General features: G+C 53.3%; 2 protein-coding genes across 2 annotated transcripts in view; one reads left to right on the forward strand and one right to left on the reverse strand.

The window, feature by feature from the left end:
- Nucleotides 1–4,682, forward strand: part of LOC101561378 (general transcription factor II-I repeat domain-containing protein 2B) — a 45,949-nt gene extending 41,267 nt beyond the window's left edge. The window contains exons 13-15 of the mRNA XM_023714308.1: nt 125–308; nt 780–808; nt 2,884–4,682. Coding sequence (XP_023570076.1) covers nt 125–308; nt 780–808; nt 2,884–4,481 — 1,811 coding nt within the window. The 3' untranslated portion in view covers nt 4,482–4,682. The remainder of the gene's footprint in view (nt 1–124; nt 309–779; nt 809–2,883) is intronic.
- Nucleotides 4,683–8,238: 3,556 nt separating this feature from the next.
- Ncf1 (neutrophil cytosolic factor 1) overlaps nt 8,239–17,701 on the reverse strand; it is an 11,982-nt gene continuing 2,519 nt past the window's right edge. The window contains exons 2-11 of the mRNA XM_023714476.1: nt 15,613–15,693; nt 15,193–15,268; nt 14,793–14,958; nt 14,009–14,064; nt 12,033–12,155; nt 11,654–11,761; nt 10,468–10,585; nt 9,044–9,151; nt 8,819–8,949; nt 8,239–8,509 (exon numbers count right to left, since the gene is read on the reverse strand). Of these exons, the coding sequence (XP_023570244.1) occupies nt 8,382–8,509; nt 8,819–8,949; nt 9,044–9,151; nt 10,468–10,585; nt 11,654–11,761; nt 12,033–12,155; nt 14,009–14,064; nt 14,793–14,958; nt 15,193–15,268; nt 15,613–15,693 (1,095 nt within the window). The 3' untranslated portion in view covers nt 8,239–8,381. The remainder of the gene's footprint in view (nt 8,510–8,818; nt 8,950–9,043; nt 9,152–10,467; nt 10,586–11,653; nt 11,762–12,032; nt 12,156–14,008; nt 14,065–14,792; nt 14,959–15,192; nt 15,269–15,612; nt 15,694–17,701) is intronic.

Below are 17,701 nucleotides of genomic sequence, written 5' to 3' on the forward strand. Positions count from 1 at the left end.
GCGCTTATTCTACTGAGCCATCTCCCCAGTCCAGTAAATATATTCTTAACGTCAAAGATAAAGTGTGGTTGGGGAAGAGTCGGTGACACAGCTCACCACGTCTCTGTCCCTTGTCCCGGCCCAGGGGAGGCAATAGGTGTAGACTTCCCCGTGAAGGTGCCCTACAGGAAAATCACCTTCAACCCCGGCTGTGTGGTCATCGACGGGATGCCCCCCGGTGTGGTGTTCAAGGCACCTGGCTACCTGGAGATCAGCTCCATGCGGAGGATTCTGGATGCTGCAGAGTTTATCAAGTTCACTGTCATCAGGTAATGAGGGTCCCTGGCCTGGTTACCAGAAGGAATCTGCAGCTCAGAACTTTCCAGAAAAGGCGCCCCCAGGGTAATTTGCCCCGGAGGTAACCTGAGTCTCACAGTCAAGCTCCAAATTGAGTCCATTTTCTTGTCTCTCAGTGGGCCTGAGCAGCCTGCCTCAGTTTCACCTACCGCTGCACCAGGAGTTGCATCGACACCCAGGAAAAGTATGCGGGACAAGCTTCTCGGTGCAGGGTGCACACTGGCAATCCCAGCTCTCTGGGAGGCTGAGGCGGGAGGATCCCAAGTTCCAGCTCAGTGTGGGAAATTTAGCTGTCGAGCAAGATCTTTCATCAAACACTTAAAAGAGCCAGGGATGTAGCTCAGGGCAAGAACCAGGGGTGGGGGTGGGCTGGAAGGTCGGAACTGAACGGACAGGAGCAGGCCTTGCGCCTTGCCACCTTCACTGTGTCTCTCTCTCCACAGGCCACTCCCCGGGCTAGAGCTCAGTAACGGTGAGTGTTCGCTGCACCTGGTCACCCTGGTCATAGCACTGACGCGGGGGCCCTGTGGGTGCTCGCCTGACTTTGAACCTTCAAACAAAGCACAGGCTTTCCAAGGACATGCTTTTTCCTGTGTGTGATAAACCACCTCCTAAACCCATCTGGTTATTAACTGATTTTTCTTTTTATTTATTTATCTTTTTTCCGGAACCGGGGATTGAACTCAGGCCCTTGTGCTTGCCAGGCAAGCACTTATTCTACTGAGCTATCTCCCCGGCCCCCTGATTTTTAAGTATAGGTATAAAAAGTAAATCCATATTAATATGCTGAGTTGAAAAAGGTTCAAGTCAACAACTTGTGACATTGCCAGTCCTATGGATAACCCACTACTATTATGGACTACTGGGCTAGATTAGATTATTTTTGCTAAATTCTTACACCTATAATATTTAAATGGCAATGGAATACCCCTCTCTGACAAAACTAAACAAAAAAGGGACACCAATGAAGGACCATTTTGTATCTGTATACACAAAATAGCATAGATATGCAGATACTTTCTCCTAATTCAATGAGAAGAAAAATTTGTACTAATAGTGTTTGGACAGGATATTATGTCTGTAGCTTGTACTATGAATAACCACTATGAAGACAACACTATGGAATGTACTAATTATTGTAACTGTCCTGTCTACTAACCTTTTTTTTTTTTCCAGAACTGGGGATTGAACTCAGGTTTAACCTGTTTTGAAACTGTCTCATTGCTATTTGTTTCTCAATAAAATTAATTAGATAAATTTTAAAAATAATAATTTTGTGGAGATATCATACACTTAAAATGGACCCAGTTCAGTGAATGCACCTTATCCTTCTCATTTATTGTGCTTTTGGTTTTTCTTTCCTTTCTTCTTTTTTTTTTTTTTCTTCTCTTTTCTTCCCTTCCCTTTCCTTTCTTTTTCTTCCCAGAACTGTGGATGGAAGCCAAGACCTTCACACCGAGCCACATCCCCAGAGCCCCTTTCAGGTTTCTTTTTATTTGGAGACAAGGGTCTACAAGTCACTAAGTTGCCCAGGCTGGGCTCAGACTGGCCACCCTCCCGCCTCAGCCTTGCACAGTGCTGGGTTCACAGGCATGCACACCACGCCTAGCTTGTTTTTCTAATATTAACGTTAAGAGACAAGTGAGTCAGTAGTTGCTAGTACTTCCTTTTTATGCTGATGGGGTGGAGCTCGGGGCCTCCCCAGTGCCAGGCTAGCGCTCACCACCGAGCCTCCTCTGCCCACAACCGGGCGCCCCTCAAGGTTAGAACAACTCCACAGCCCCGAGGCTCCTTCCACCTGCTTTCAGTCCCTGCTCTTTCCACCCCCATTTTTCCGCCCAGCTGCTGGCTTTGTGTCTCTGTAGCCACAGCCGCATTTCCTTACGGTGGACCTCAGCACCTGTGGTCTCTGCAGGTGCGGCACTGGCTTCAACGCATGCGCACACTGGCTTCAACGCATGCGCACTCGAGCACACTTCATGCACGCTTTCCCTGCAGTTCTGAGGCTCTTTTGAGACTCACAGCTTGTCCCTCACGTTCCTCCAGCGGCCTTTCCTGTCTCTGTTCTTTCAATGTTCTCCTGAGAATCACATGACAAAGTGCATGGTAAAATGCAAGCGGAGCTGGGCATGGTGTCGTTTGTACTTCTAGCGCCCTGGGAGATTGAAACAGAAGGATCACAATTCAAACTCAGTCTAGGCGGGTGAGGGACTTAGCAAGACCCTGTCTCAAAGTAAAAAGGTAAAAAGGGCTGTGGTGTCGCTTCGTGTGAAAGTGCTAGGTTCAATCCCCAGCCCTGCAAAGAAAAAGAAAAGAAGAGATCTCTGGGTTTTCTCTAGAAATCTGATGCTCTGACCACACTGAGCTACGTGATCCACGGCAGCAGTCGGCTGGAGTGACTGCCAGGGTCCCCTGTGCAGGGCAGGGTTCTTCTTGCCTCTGGGCCACCCCAGCCCACTACTGCTGCTGCTGTTTCTACTGTTGCTTTTCTAATGGTAGCACTGAGACCAAAGCACAATGGCTCACGTGTCCCGCCTCTACCCACAGTAGGCAAACGCAAGATCGACCAAGAGGGCCGCGTGTTCCAAGAGAAGTGGGAGCGTGCATACTTCTTCGTGGAGGTGCAGAACATCCCCACGTGTCTCATATGCAAGCAGAGCATGTCAGTGTCCAAGGAGTACAACCTGCGGCGCCACTACCAGACCAACCACAGCAAGCACTACGACCGCTACACGGAGCAGGCACGAGACGCCAAGCTGGAGGAGCTCAAGAACGGGCTCCACAAGTATCTCATGGGCTCCTCGGACATCCTGTGTTCAGAGCCCAAACTCCCCAACATCAGTCCACCGGAGAACATTGTGGTGCAGCCCATGGAAGACGTGACAGGGAACCCATGGGAGAAGCTACGTGAGAAGATCAAGCTGTTTGTGGCCTACTCGCTCGCCATCGACGAGATCACAGACATAAACAACACCACGCAGCTGGCCATCTTCATCCGGGGCGTCGATGAGAACTTTGATGTGTCTGAAGAGCTCCTGGACACGGTACCCATGACGGGCACAAAATCCGCCAACGAGATCTTTTCGCGCGTGGAGAAGAGTCTCAAGAAGTTCAATATGGATTGGTCCAAGCTGGTGAGCGTGGCGTCCACTGGCACCCCAGCCATGGTCGATGCCAGTCATGGGTTGGTCCCGAAGCTCAAGGCCAAGGTGGCCATGCTCTGCAAGGGCTCCGACCTGAAGTCGATCTGCTGCATCATCCACCCCGAGTCCCTGTGTGCTCAGAGGCTGAAGATGGACCACGTCATGGATGTGGTGGTGAGCTCTGTGAACTGGGTCTGCTCCCGGGGCCTGAACCACAGTGAATTCACCACGCTGCTCTACGAGCTCGACAGCCAGTACGGCAGCCTGCTGTACCACACCGGCATCAAGTGGCTCAGCCGTGGGCTAGTGCTGAAGAGGTTCTTCGAGTCCTTGGAGGAAATCGACAACTTCCTGTCTTCCCGGGGGAAACCTGTGCCTCAGCTGAGTTCCCGGGACTGGATCAGGGACTTGGCCTTCCTGGTGGATGTGACCACCCACCTCAACACGCTGAACGTCTCCCTGCAAGGACACTCCCAGATGGTGACACAGATGTATGACCTGATCCGGGCGTTCGTGGCCAAGCTGTGCCTCTGGGAAACGCACTTGGCCAGGAATAACCTAGCACACTTCCCCACTCTGAAATTGGTTTCCAGGGATGAAAGTGACGGGCTCAACTACATCCCCAGGATCGCGGAGCTGAAGAGCGAGTTCCAGAAGCGGCTGTCTGACTTCAAGCTCTACGAGGCTGAGCTCACGTTGTTCAGCTCCCCGTTCGCCACCAAGATCGACAGTGTGCGGGAGGAGCTGCAGATGGAGGTGATTGACCTGCAGTGCAACACGGCGCTGAGGGCCAAGTACGACAAGGTGGGCATCCCTGAGTTCTACAAGTACCTGTGGAACAGCTATCCCAGGTACCGGAGCCACTGCGCCAGGATCCTGTCCATGTTCGGCAGCACCTACATCTGTGAGCAGCTCTTCTCCATCATGAAGCTCAGCCAAACCAAGGACGGCTCCCAGCTGCAGGACACACAGTGGGACTCCACGCTGCACGGCGCCACATAGGAAGGAGGTGGCCACCGCACCCAGCCCTGGAGTCCGCTGGCCCAGGGATGGCCCAGTGAGGGCGATGGAGTGATTAGGACACATATGGGGGGGGGTGATCCACCTTCCCACTTCGAATCAGAAGTCTAGTTTGCAAGATGGTACCTATTGGTGTGGTATTTTATGCTTCACTGTAGCTCAGTAAAACTCAAGAAAGCTGGATTGTACTCCTGTCATTGTCTGGCTCCTGCCACCTCCCTCACCCTGCTCGCTGTGGTCTGCATCATGATGAGTCAGCCAGTCAGCAGACAGATGGACGAGGAGAGCTGTGTCTACTCACTGCAGGTACCTGTGCAGTCACACATCTGTCCCCCATTTACACAGGTCCCCACGGGTCTAACACAGGTCCAAATCTGGGTAGAATCTTTGGAGACGTGTTTGTATATTACAGTACTCTTGGGTTTTAACCCCCAGTACTTGGGATTGACCCCAGAGCATTCACACTAAACTAGGGCTGGGATGGACTAAGAGCCTGCTTAGGCAAGCGCAGGGACTGAGGTTTGATCCCGGACACTATAGGTCACAACAGCCCCATGCCCAGGCACACCAAGCCAGCCACTGAGACTGGGTGTGGTGATACATGGCTATAATCCCAGCGCTGGGGAGGCTGAAAACAGGAGATCACTATGAGTCTGAGCTGTGTAGTGAGACCCTGTACTCAATACATAAAAAATAATAATAAAATTAAAAAATAAACTAGGGTTGGGATTACATATGTGCATCACCATGCCCAGTGAGTATTATAGCATTTACGTAGTATCCACTCTTGCCCAAAGCTAGAGAGGTCAGATTTAAAATGAAAAAGCCCAGAACAAATAAACAGCACGTAAAAGATGAAGTACGTTGAGGTTTGAAGGTTATCTTACTTTTTTTTTTTTAATTTGAAATATTTTCAAATGTATGGAGAAGTTGCAAAAGTGAAAATAGTATGAAGAGGGCTCATTTGTTTGACTCGATCCAGATTTCCCACAGTGAACATGTCCCCATTTTACCATTTGTTTCCTTCGGTCTCCCTGTAAAATCAGTGCCTGTGGGTGGATAAGTGTCTAGGATGTGTGAGTCAATGCAGGTGCATTTTCCTGAGCCATGTCAGGGAAATTCACACACATCATTATCCCTAAACACTTCAAGGACTGTTTTCCAAGAACACAGGCATCCGCATACATACCCGGGGTTCAGGTACCAACCTGAGTAGGTCAAATGTGGATGCATCACTTTGATCTGCTTTAGGCTAGGTGTGGCGGCACACGGCTGGAATCCCTACACTCGAGAGGCTGAGGTAGGAAGACTGCTGTGAGTTCCAGAACAGCCTGCATTATGTAGCAAGACCTTGTCTCAAAAGACAATACATACTCCAGTTTTGTCTGTTAACCCAATTATGTCTCTTCATAGCATTTTCCTAAAAGTTGCCATTTGAATGTGTGTGTGTGTGTTTGTGTGTGTGTGTGTGTGTGTGTATACATCCCTTTGTGTTTTTTTATTTGTAGGAGAGGGGAGCACAGGGATTGAACCCAAACCCTTCATCCTTGGGCCCTTTTTTATTTTTTATTTTGAGACAGGGTTTTGGTAAGTCACCAGGATGCCCAGACTAGGCTCAAACTTTAAGTCCTCTGCCTCAGCCACCCAGAGTGCTGGGATGACAAGTGTGTACCTCCGCACCTAGTTCACCTCTGTATTCTTAATGTGTATTCTTGGGAATTGGGGACCCCAAAATTTCCTCCACCTAACATGGAACCAGGCCAAACAGCTCAGGAAGCTGCAGAGGCAGGGCTGGTACACAGAGGGAGAAGACAGCCTCCTGCTGCTGCTGCCTGATGTCCTCGGGACTCGCACTCAGATCCAGTGACTCCACAGGCCCTGTCCCTCAGAGCAGCTGCCCTACATGCTGTGGATGCAGCTCCTGGCCATTCACTCGCCCGACACAGGGAGGGAACAGCTCCCTTCTGTCCAGGGCCTTTTCACTTTGAAATCCCAAGGCCCCAGTCTTCCCTCTCTGTCCTGGCTTGTGTGTCAGAACAGGGATGTGGCAGCTGTTGCCCAGTACTGTCACCCACATGAGACAGAAACTAGGATGAAGGAGTGCACAGGAGCAGTTCGCATCGGCCACCGCAGATGGGAGTGTTTCGGGGCTGTGCTGGGGGCTGGGGCTGCTCATCACAGCCCACTCCTGGGGCAGGCTGTTCTGTCCTGTTCCGGCCACCCTAGCCCAGGAAGGGCAGAGAACAGAGCTGGCCATGCCTCTGAGGCAGACCCAGGGCTGGCGGTCCACACTGAGACCCTGATACCAGGCTGCTTGCCAGGGTGGGTGCCTCCACGCCCAGAGCAGCCTGAGGGGCCGCCACAGGCCTGCCCCAAGGCCCCAAGTTGGATACCCCTGGGAACCCAGGAGGGATCCAGGCTCGCCTCCCAGCGCTGTCCCTTCCAGCCCTGTTAGCTTGAGCAAATCACCTACACACTCTGGGCTTGTCTTCTTTACCTGTAAAATCTCCACCCACCGACCCTGCCCTGAGAACTAGAGCTGCCAGAGTGCAGCCTCAAGGAAACAGGTGGGTGACAGGCGGGTGGCAGCTCTGTCAGGGCCAGCACCTGTGGCCACATCCCTCCCTGTCCTGGGGATACAGGGCCTCTGTGCATTGCTTCCTAGCTGCACAGGAGACACTGGTGCCAACACAAGGCCCCTTCCAGGGGACCAGACATGTGGAAAAATCATGGGTCATGGGTGGAGGGGGCTGATCAGGGTTTCGGCTTAGGAAAAAAATATATATTAAAAAAAAAAGCCAAGTTTTAAATGATGGAAGTAAATGCCTTATACTGCATTGAATGGGAAGGTTCTAAGTGCCAGAACAAGCAGGGTTGGTTCGTTTCCCCACAGCCCCACGTGGCAGATAGCAGCTTTCCCCCCAAGGTGGGTCTGCCAAGTCACGGGGCTCTCATACCCTTTGACAGTGAATGCATTCTCTCCAGAGTGCCTGTCCCTGTGATTTTGCCTCACTCTAAGGAGACCAGCCCTGCCCCCCTCACAGCCATGGCCCAAGCAGAGGAACAGCTCTTCACAACACCTGTGGTGGCCTTTGTGATGAACAGGGTCCTTTGCATTTGGGGACAGACACACATGGCAAAGACGCTGAGGCCACACAGTCCCGTGGGCTCCGCACAGCAGTGAATGTTGCTTCCAGTGTCGCAGCCTCCTAGGCGGGCAGGAACAGTGGAGCAATGTGGACCATCCGCACCGGCTGGGCCTTTGCTTTGGTTCCAGGCTGCATGCCCTGCGCTGGACACAGCCTGTTTCCTACTGCACTCGCCCTCGTCTTCAGTGTGGCCAGAGCTTCAGCAGCAGCTCTGTCCAGGCAAGAGCCCAGCAAGGACTGGAGTCCCTCTTGCTCTTGGGCTTCTACACACCTGTGCCTGGCCAAGAGCAGGGCAGTGCGCAAGCAAGGACTTCAGCTGCTGCCACTTGAAGCCAGCGCCCACCGGGTCTCACTGCTCCCTGTCATTCTAGAAATATCCCAGGGCCAGCAGTGGTGGCACATGCCTGAAATCCAGCTCTCTGGGAGGCTGAGGCAGGAGGATCAAACGCTCAAGGCCAGCCTGGGAAAGTTAGGTTCTGTCTGAAAAAAGGAAAAGCTGAGAATGAAACTCAGTGTGAAGCCCCTCGGTTCAATTCCCAGGTGTGCGTGTGTGGGAGGGTCACTGCGACAGAGCCCGGCCCACCCTGTTCGGCGTCCACTACAAGTAACATTTATTGCGGGTGGTTGAAGGGCTCCAGGGCATCGACTGCAGGTTCTACACATGTATATATATACAAGGATCGCGTATATACAGAGTTAGGACAGGGACTTTTCTGAGGATGGCGCCCAAGCCTCAGACAGAGACAGCAGACGCCAGCTTTCGCTTGGTGCTCTCGCTGCAGCGGTGCAGGATGAGGTCGGCGCTGGGTCTCGGGGGCACTGCTGGCTGCGGCTTTGCTCGCTGGCTCTGTGGATTCTCCTCTGAACCAGACAGCAAGGCAGGTCAGAGGTCCCACCCAGAAGCTCCCCTGGCCCATCCCCTTGAGCCTTCCTCATCCTCAGACCCTGCCCTCTATGGCTAGCCATGCCCCTTGTTTTCTGGCTACGCCCTTTGGTCCCCCTAAAGCTCTCTCCGCTCTGGTCTAGCCTTCGGGTCCTTCCCCTCCCTAACTCCGCCCATCACCCAGGTCCCGCCTGGTAGCTTCCTCTGGCCCCTCCTTCCTCTCAGACTCCGCCCTCTAGGACTTGCCCCGCCCCTGAAACCTCTGGCCACGCCTCTCCGAGGCTCACTCTGAGGTCCAGGCCGTGTTAGGCCACCGCGCCGCTGCTGCAGGAAGCGCACGCTGTTGCGGCGATAGGTGTCCTGGGTGAGGCGCTTCCGTGACCGCTGGTGGATGCTGTGCGCATTGCGGATGGTTGACCTAGGCCAGAGGGACCGGATGTCACCAGATTCCTGGCCACTCCCAGCATTTCCCAACTCCCCCCCCCATCCAGGACTTGGGGACCCTTGCTCACCGGCGGGGCGGCGCTCCTCGGCCCTTGATCTGGCGCTGAGCCTGTGCTATGTCTTGCCCAGCCTTCTGCAGGTACATGGACGGGAAGTAGCCGGTGACGTCCTCCTTCCTGCAAGACAGCTGCCTTGAGGCCCAGCCAGGAGCTGCGGGGCGTGGGCCTCAGTTTTCCCTCTGTATAGCATCTTAAAGTCTGGGCAGGGGGACAGCTGCCAGTGTTTCCTATATAAGCTGCAAGATACCACTTGTCACTTTTTTTTTTTTTTTTTTTGCGGAACCGGGGATTGAACTCAGACCCTTGTGCTTTAAGCCCTTATTCCACTGAGCCATCTCCCCGGCCCCACTTTTTTTCTGTTACAATGTTCTGTTTGTGTCCAGAGAAAGTCGCCATGTTCATTTCTACTTTCTTCTTCATCTTCGTCTTCCCTTTCATTTTCGTCTTCTCCCCTCCTCCTTCTTCTTCTTCATGTGTTTTATACGGGGTCTCACTACGCAGCCCAGACTCCCCAGCACTGGGATTACGCCCGGTTTTAGTGGCCAGCTCGGTACGCCTGGCTGCATGTACCTAAGGCTAGGGTGGCAGGGGTATGTAGTACTGGAGATCGAACCTGAATCCTTGCACTTGCCAGCAGGTGCTTAGACTACTGAGCTATCTCCACAGCCCTCTACTTTCTTCTACAGGCTTTTTAGCTTTTAGTTTTTACCGATGGTAAATCCTAAGTAAAATCTGTGATCCATCCAAAACAAATATATATGGTGTGAGGTAAGGATCTGGGATTTTGAGAGTTTTTTGCAACAAGGTCCCACTTGGCCTTGAACTCACTACGTAGCCTAAGCTGGTCTCAAACTACAGCAATCTTACCTCAGCCCCTCAAGGGGTAGGATCACAGGCATGTACCACCATGGGTTGTTTTTTCCTGCCATATAGATATCCCTGTGTTCCAGAACTATTGTTGAAAAGATTTTCCTTTCCACATTCAATAGCATACTTGAGCGCAAGAAAAAAAATCTTTATGTAACACAGACAAGGCGAAAAACCAACAACAAAATCCCTGCTTAGCTGGTGGATGCTTGTCAGGTGCTGACCAGGGCCAATAAGCATAGGGCCAGGTTGGAGTGTGTGGCCAGGCTGTGGGACAGGGTGACCCAAGGCTTTGGCTTGGGAGCCCCCTGGCTGCAGCGAGTCTTCCCTCAAGCCAGAAAAAAACAAAACTAGAGTTCCGACAGACATTTTTAAGAACAGGAAGACAGGAACTGCAATGCATGTTTTCAAAGGACAAGGAGTCTGTGGTCCTGGTCGTCATGGGCAATAAATCCCACAACTGGGTGTGCTATTGCACCAAGCCAGGAAGGGACCTGAGTCCTAAGTGAAAGGGGCCCCATGGCCTGGGACACCGAGGCCCCAGTGCAGGTGTGCCGGGCTCCTACCTGACCACCCACCAGCCATCCAGGAGCTTATGAATGACCTCGATGGCTTCACCCTCAGACAGGGACACCTCGTCCTCCTCCACAGCAGCGTAGGCTTTGATGGTGACATAGGGTTCACCTGGTAGATGAAGGGGACACGGGCTGTGGCAGGGGGTCTTGCCCCTGCCACCTCCTCTGGGCCTCAGGCTTCCTCCAGCTGTGCAGCCCCACATGAGCCAGGTCAGCCCTCTGGTGTCCACTGTGGGGAGCATCTACACCAGGGCCCTGGGAGCTCACCCCGCACCACAGCCATCCACACCAGGGACCAGGGCACTTGTCAATACAGGGCCCCAGCCAGGCACCCAAAGAGACCTGCATGGGGAAACACTGCTCACAGGGCCCCTGGCCCACTCAACTGCAGTGAAACCCAGGCCCAGCCTTGTCTAGAAGAGTTCTAAACCCCCCACTAAGGAATCAAATCCTCCTTTCCTTTTTATTATTTCCATTACTGGGGATGGAACCCAGGGCCTCAGCATTAAGCTGTATCCCCAATCCTTTTTTTTTTTTTTTTTTTTTTTTCTTCTTCTTCTTTTTTTATTATTTTGAGATAGGGTCTTGCTAGTCACTAAGTTGCTGGGCTCAAACTTGTGATCCTTTTGCTTCAGCTTCCCAGAGTTCTGGGATTACAGGTAGGCACCACTATGCCTGTGAAATCTTTCAATTTTAAAACATGGCCAGAGACTGGTGGTGCATGCCTGTAATTCCAGCTCTTGGGAGGCTGTAAACAGGTGGATCATTACAAGTCCAATCTAGTAGTGAAACCCTGACCACCCTGTAGACTCTTCCCTTAAAAAAAAAAAAAAAAAAAAATGGCCAGCCAAGCCTAACTGACCTTGAATTCAGTGAAGACCCCATGCATGCAGCCCCAGGTCCACCAGGGTCCCCCTTCTGGGCAGTGATGGTACCCCACCTCCAGGCAGCACTCAGCTGCCACCCCTGTCACCTCCATCCCTCCAGCTGTCACCTCCTGGTTCCCTGTGCTCACTAAAGATATCACAACCAACCAGGGTTCCCAAGTCAGAGACAATGAGTCTTCGGAGCAAGCGGCAGTGAGGGAACACCGGCATGAGTGCCGCCTTTGCCATGGCCCCAGCTGCCTTCTCCTGCCCCTTCCTCCCAAAGTCCTGGACTCTGGAAGTCTGGGTACCTGCATAGTTGGGCTCTGGATCCTCAGCCTCATCAGGACTGTCCAGGGGCTCCAAGAAAGATGCGGGGACCCAGCCGCGCTTTGTCTTCATTTGGCAAAACCACCAGCCTGTGCCAGGGTGGGAGAGGTAAGAGAAAGAGGCGGAGCCCGACAGCCTCCCTCAGCCACGAAGGTGCAGAGGACATACAGAGATACACAGACATGGGGCGCTGAGATTCACCAGTGTCTCCTCCACGCTCAACGTGGAAATCCCACACCCCCACCCACAGCTCATGGGGACTGAGTCCCCTTTCAGGAGCAGACTGGAAGTCTACACCCAGCCCTGCACCATGCAAGGAGACCCAGCCCCAGGGGAACCTCGGCAGGGTGGGGGCCTGACCACTCTCGCTTTTCTCCACGACGTCTACCACATCGCCCATGGCCAGAGCCATCTCGGAGCCCGAGGTCTTCTGGTAGTCAGCAATGGCCCGGTAGCTCTGCAGGATGATGGGCCCAGTGATGTCTGGCGGGGAGGGAGGCACTGAACGGAGGCTCTGGGTGGCCTCACCCTGCACTAAGAGTCAGCAGCCAGGAGCCATTTCCTGCAGCCCCAAGCCCCCAAGTCCCCAGCCCTTCCTGGACACTGGCTTCTCAGCAGGGGAAGTCACAGGGTCTGGAGCCCCCTTCCCCAGGACCCTGATTGGGCAGGAGGTGTAGCAGGGCTAATTTGGCCAGAGGTCCAGGGATCTGGGAGGCCGAGGCAAATTTGAGCCCAACTGGGCAACTTGATGACTTAGTGAGATCCTGCCTCAAAATAAAAAAATTTTAAAAGACAGAGCTCTGTGTGAAGGGCCTGGGTTCTGTCCCAATACTGCAGGGAGAGGGTGAGGGAGGAGGGGAGAAGTCACTAGAGTACATAGGTAGGAGGAAAGGGAAGAGAGACACCCCCAAATCAGTCCTGCAGGTGCCTGGGCCAGCACACTTTGTCCTACAGGACTGCGCCCTGAGCCACACCTCTCGTCCTGTGGCGCCAGGTGTGGAACCCAGGACCTCACTGGAGGGAAGCCCATGCTGGCCCAGGAGCTGCTCCCTGGGCAGACTGCACTCTGAGAAGAACCTGTGAGGAATCTGCCACCTATCAGCGTGGCGCCACCCTAGGGAAGAGTCATCTTCCAGCGAGCATGTGCAGCAGGGCGCCTGTTTCCTATCACCCTGGACTTGAGTCAGTGAAAATGATGAGTGCTTTCTTTGACAGGAGGGTTTCATTATGCTGCCCGGGCTAGTTTCAATTTCTTGGGTCCAAGTAACCTTTCTGCTTTAGCCTCTGGGACTAGCAGCGTGTACCTGGTGCCTGCATTAATACTTTTGTTTTCAGTACTGGGGGTTGAAGCCAGGGCCTTGACACTGAACTATATCCCCAGCCCTTCCTGTTATTTATTTTTTAAATTTTGAGACAGGGTCTTGTTAGACTGTCCAGAGTAGGCTCACACTTTTCATCCTCCCACCTCAGCCTTCCTGATGCTGGAATTACATGCATGTAACACCACATCCCACTTAGAATTAACACATTTTGGGGGCTGGGGAGATAGCTCAGCAGAATAAGTGCTTGCCTGGCAAGCACAAGGGCATGAGTTCAATCCCCAGTTCCGGGGGGGGGAAAAAAAAGGAGGAGGAGGAGGAGGAGGAGGAGAAGAGGAGGAGGAAGAAGAAGAAAAGAAGAGGAAGAGGAAGAATTGACACATTTTAAAAGTGTCTGCCAGGGGCTGGGGAGATGGCTCAGTAGGATAAGCGCTTGGCAAACGCAAGGATCTGAGTTCAATCCCCGGTTCCGCAAAAAAAAAAAAAAAAAAAAAAAAAGTGTCTGCCAGTCCTGGGGGCACACAATTGTAATCCCAGCACTTGGGAGGATGAGGCAGGAGGGTTGCCTTAAATTTGAGACCTGCCTGGCCTACATAAGCGAGTTCAAGGACAGCCTTTGATAGTGAGACTCTGTCCAAAAATAAAATAAAATAAAAAATTAAAAGTGTCTACCGCGGAGTAAGTGCTTGGTAACCGTTAGGGATTACTGTTTTGTTTTGTTTTCCAGAACCGGGGATTGAACTCAGGCCCTTGCACTTTCCAGGCAAGCATTTATTCTACTGAGCTATCTCCCTGGCCCCTAGGGATTACTGTTAACAGCTGCTGAGCAATCCAGATTAGCAACCTGGCCCTGGGTCACCCCTGAATGCCACATTGGCTCCAAACTCTTCCATCCCTGTACCACAAACTCCTCTCCTCCCCCACCCAGTTGGTACTGGACACTACAGTCCCAGAACTGAGGACACGTGGCCACCTGCAGGGGCAGCCCTGGCGCTGTGCCCACACTCGGGCTCTCACCCGCTGCATTGTTCTTGCTGTCTTTGGGCACCAGGTAAGTCTCCGGCTTCCTCACCCTGCAGAAGGGAGAACCTGCGTCTGTATGGAGCTTACGCGGAAGGGCAGCCCAAGCAGACCTGCAGGAGGACTTTGCAGAGCCAGGCGACCGGGACAGTGGGGAAGGCTTGGGAATGACAGGGCGCCAGGCCACCCCAGGAGATCGTGGGGGGCATCAGCCCAGCCTCTACAGACCCCGACTGCCCAGGGAGCATTTAAGGTCAGCTGGGCAGGTTTGCGAGCAAGGACACAAGAGAGGGCTGAGGGAGTCTGCAATTGGAGGCGCCCTGGACAAACACCGGCCTCTCTGTCTCGCCTCGACCCATCAAATTCTGGGGATTTCAGTCAGATGTCGGAGGGGGTTGGGAGCGGGGCACATGACTGTAATCCCAGAGCTCTGGGAGGCTGAGGCAGGAGGATCACCATATTCAGCCCAGCCTGGGAAACTCAGTGATTTAATGAGATCCTATCTAAAAATAAAAAGGGGTAGAGGTATAGCTCAGCGTGAAGGTCTTGAGTTCAATTCCCAACAAGGCGGTAAGCGGGTGGCCTCTAGGTGCACGGCCAGCGGGTCACAGTGCAGGTTCAGGACCCCCTAGCCAGGGCTCGTCCCTCAGCTCCATGGAGCTCGACGCTGGAGCCCTGCCACTTGGCTTCCTTTCCCGTATGACGCTGGGCCGCTGGCTTGGCCTCTCTGGATTTCAAACTCCTTTTCTCTGCCCCCCCGGTTCCCACCCACTGCACTCACGGGCTGTCGCCAGGCAGCTGCAGGTCTTCAGGCCGCACCTTGAAGAAGCCCAGCACATGCGGGCCGCGGGAGATCTTGGGGGGCAGCGCCATGATCGCGGCGCAGTACTCGGACAGCGTCCCCTGGCGGCTCTCGGCGGCGCGCTGCCCGTCGAACCAGCGTGGGGCTGGAGTGGTGGAGGACACCAGCAGGTGAGGGATCCAGGAGAGCGGAGGGACGGGGTGGGGGAGTAGGGGAAAGTGGGGGATGGGGGTGGGGGCGGACTGGGAAGGGGAGAGACCTAGGGGTGGGGAGGGACTGGGGAAGGGGAGCTCACTGGGGAGGAGAAGGACCCAGGGAAGGGGAGGATCCAGGGCCGGTGGGGGACCCGGTGGAGGTGGGGGCCAGGGCCCGGCCTCACCCGGGAGGTGCGGGATGATCCTGTTCTCGGGGTTGATTTCTCCCGCCTCAATGGGAAACATTTCCTTTAGCATTTTCTAGTTGGGAAAAGAAATGGCAGGAATGCCACGGACGCTCCCTCCCTGAGGCCTGCTGGCCTCTCTGGTTGTGACCCCCCACTCCTTGGCACACAGCAGAGCAGGGCTTGGCCCCCTTACCCCTCAAATTAGCTCCCTCTGGGACGGGCTGTGAAGGCTCAAGGACCCCGTGAATGCACCGAATGCCCTTGAACTGCACACCCCAAGAGTCAAAATGGTTCATTTGGTTATGAATGCGCGACAGCCATGGAAATTCGCATTTTGTAAAGCTTTTCATTAAGTTCAAGAAAGTACCTCTTTGCTGTGGGCTAGGGGACCCCTCAGTGCCCTGGCCCCACACTCACGTGGAACTCGTAGATCTCGGTGAACTTCCGGTACACCACCTTCTCGGACAGGTCCTGCCACTTCACCAGGAACATGTATACCTGCGGAGGAGCGCGTCAGGGAGATCTGGAGCTGCCACTCTTAGCTCTGGGACCTGGGGCAGCTTCTCACCAGGCAGAGTGCTCAGGTTGGAAACTTAGTGCCCAGGTTAAGAGGTGGTGGGACCTTTAAGAGGAGGGGCCTGGTGGGAGGTGCTTAGGTCGAGGGCTGTGGTCTAGCGGAACTTCCGGTCCCCCCCAGCTGTTGGTGGGGGTCTTTCCTGCAGAGCTGGATGCTGAGCTTCCAGGCTGGCTCTGTGGTCCTCGCTCTGCGCTTCTGCCATTCAGACACCTCTGACCTGAGGTGCCATGCTGTTGGCGCTTTCCACCACCCAAACCATGACCTCAATGGCCTCTTTTAAGCTTCTTTTTAAAATTAGTATCTATTTGGAGTCGATGATGATTAGGTTATTCGCCATGGGGAGTTGGTGCAGATGCATATCCTAACCGCACCATCTTTACTTCCCCTTCCCTCCATAGCGTCTCCCCTCCCCAGCTGCAGAGTCCATCCCCTGCTTCCTGTCATCAGTCTTTCGTTCTGCTCTTTGAGTTGTATTGTCGGTTTCTCATACACTAGCAAGTAGGCAATATTCAGCCTCCTGACTTGTAGCAAAGAGCATCCATTTTCCTACAAAGACTACTCTGTCTTTACAGCAGAGCAGTACTCCACTGGGCGTCAGTGCCACCCTCGCTTTCCCCGCTTATCTGGCGATGGACACGCGGCTGCTTGAAAGACTGATCTGTGCACAGTGTGCTGAGTAGACGCGGGTTTGCACGCATCACTGCGCTATGAGGTCTTAAGCTCTGGGGTAAACACACAGGCGCAGGCCACGAGAGCCAGGTCCAGGGGAATGTCTGTTTCAGTTTTTAAATGAATCTCCACCCTGGTTTCATGAGCGGCGGTACTAGTTTCTATTCATACCCTCAGCAGGGAAAAGTTCCTGTGTCCCCACAGCCTCGCCAGCCAGCATTTCTCATTTTTTGAGTTCTTGATGAGGGTCATTCTTTCTTTCAAGAGTAAAATGGAATCCCAGCAGCCTCCTTTCTCTATAACTCCCTATCCTCGGCTATTTTGTTATAGTAATGCAAAACAGACTAGCGCAGCTTCTTTAGATCAACTCAGATTCCTTGTCCTAACTTACAGGTAGACGCAGACCTCACTCCTGGGTCTGGCGTGTGTGTCTCTAGCCTGGGAAGTGGAGGGGGCTGGGGTGCTGTAAGAACCCAAGGAAGAGGATGTGGGGTTCCATTTCTATACAATTTTTTTTAAATATTTATTTATTTTGTGTCTGTGTGTCCAGCTCAGCCCACCAGGGGGCGGGGCTGGCTGGCACGTGGTGCTGGGGGATTGAACCCCGGTCCGTGTGCTTTTGCTTAGCTTGTTCTAAGTAGGTGCTTTAGACCACTGAGCCATCTCACCAGCCCCCCATTTCTATACAATTTGCAGAGCAGACAGATGTGTATGACGTGGACCGGCATTGCCAGGAGCAGGAGCCGGGACTGGAGAGACTGCTCCTCCGTACAGGGTTTATTTGGAGAGGAGATGGGAAGAAAATGGCCTGTGCTGAGTGTACTGGTGGTTGCAAGGTTCTGAATATACTCAACACAGAGTCCCACAGGCAAGCTATATGGTGTTGAATTTCGTCTCACATGAGCCATAATTTTAAAAAACCCTCAGTAAGGTAATATAGAAACAGCGAGGTGAGCTCAGCATGGTGGTATACATCTGTAACTTCAGCTTCTTCTTAGGAGGCCAAGACAGGATGATTACAAATTTGTAGTCAGGTCGTAGTACTTAGCAAGAGCCTGTTTCAGTGAAGACAAAGGAATAGAGAGTTGGGGCTGTAGCTCAATGCAAAGGCTCTGGGACCAATGCGCAGTATCAAAAAAAGAAAAAGAAAAAGAGAAAGATGGGGCTGGAGAGATGGCTCAGTGGTCTAAAGCACCTACTTAGAACAAGCTTGGCAAGGCATCAGGGACCGCGGTTCAATCCCCCAGCACCACATGCCAG

This window comes from Octodon degus, unplaced genomic scaffold (genome assembly GCF_000260255.1).
Source record: "Octodon degus isolate 3935 unplaced genomic scaffold, OctDeg1.0 scaffold00035, whole genome shotgun sequence".
Classification (NCBI taxonomy): Eukaryota; Metazoa; Chordata; class Mammalia; order Rodentia; family Octodontidae; genus Octodon; species Octodon degus.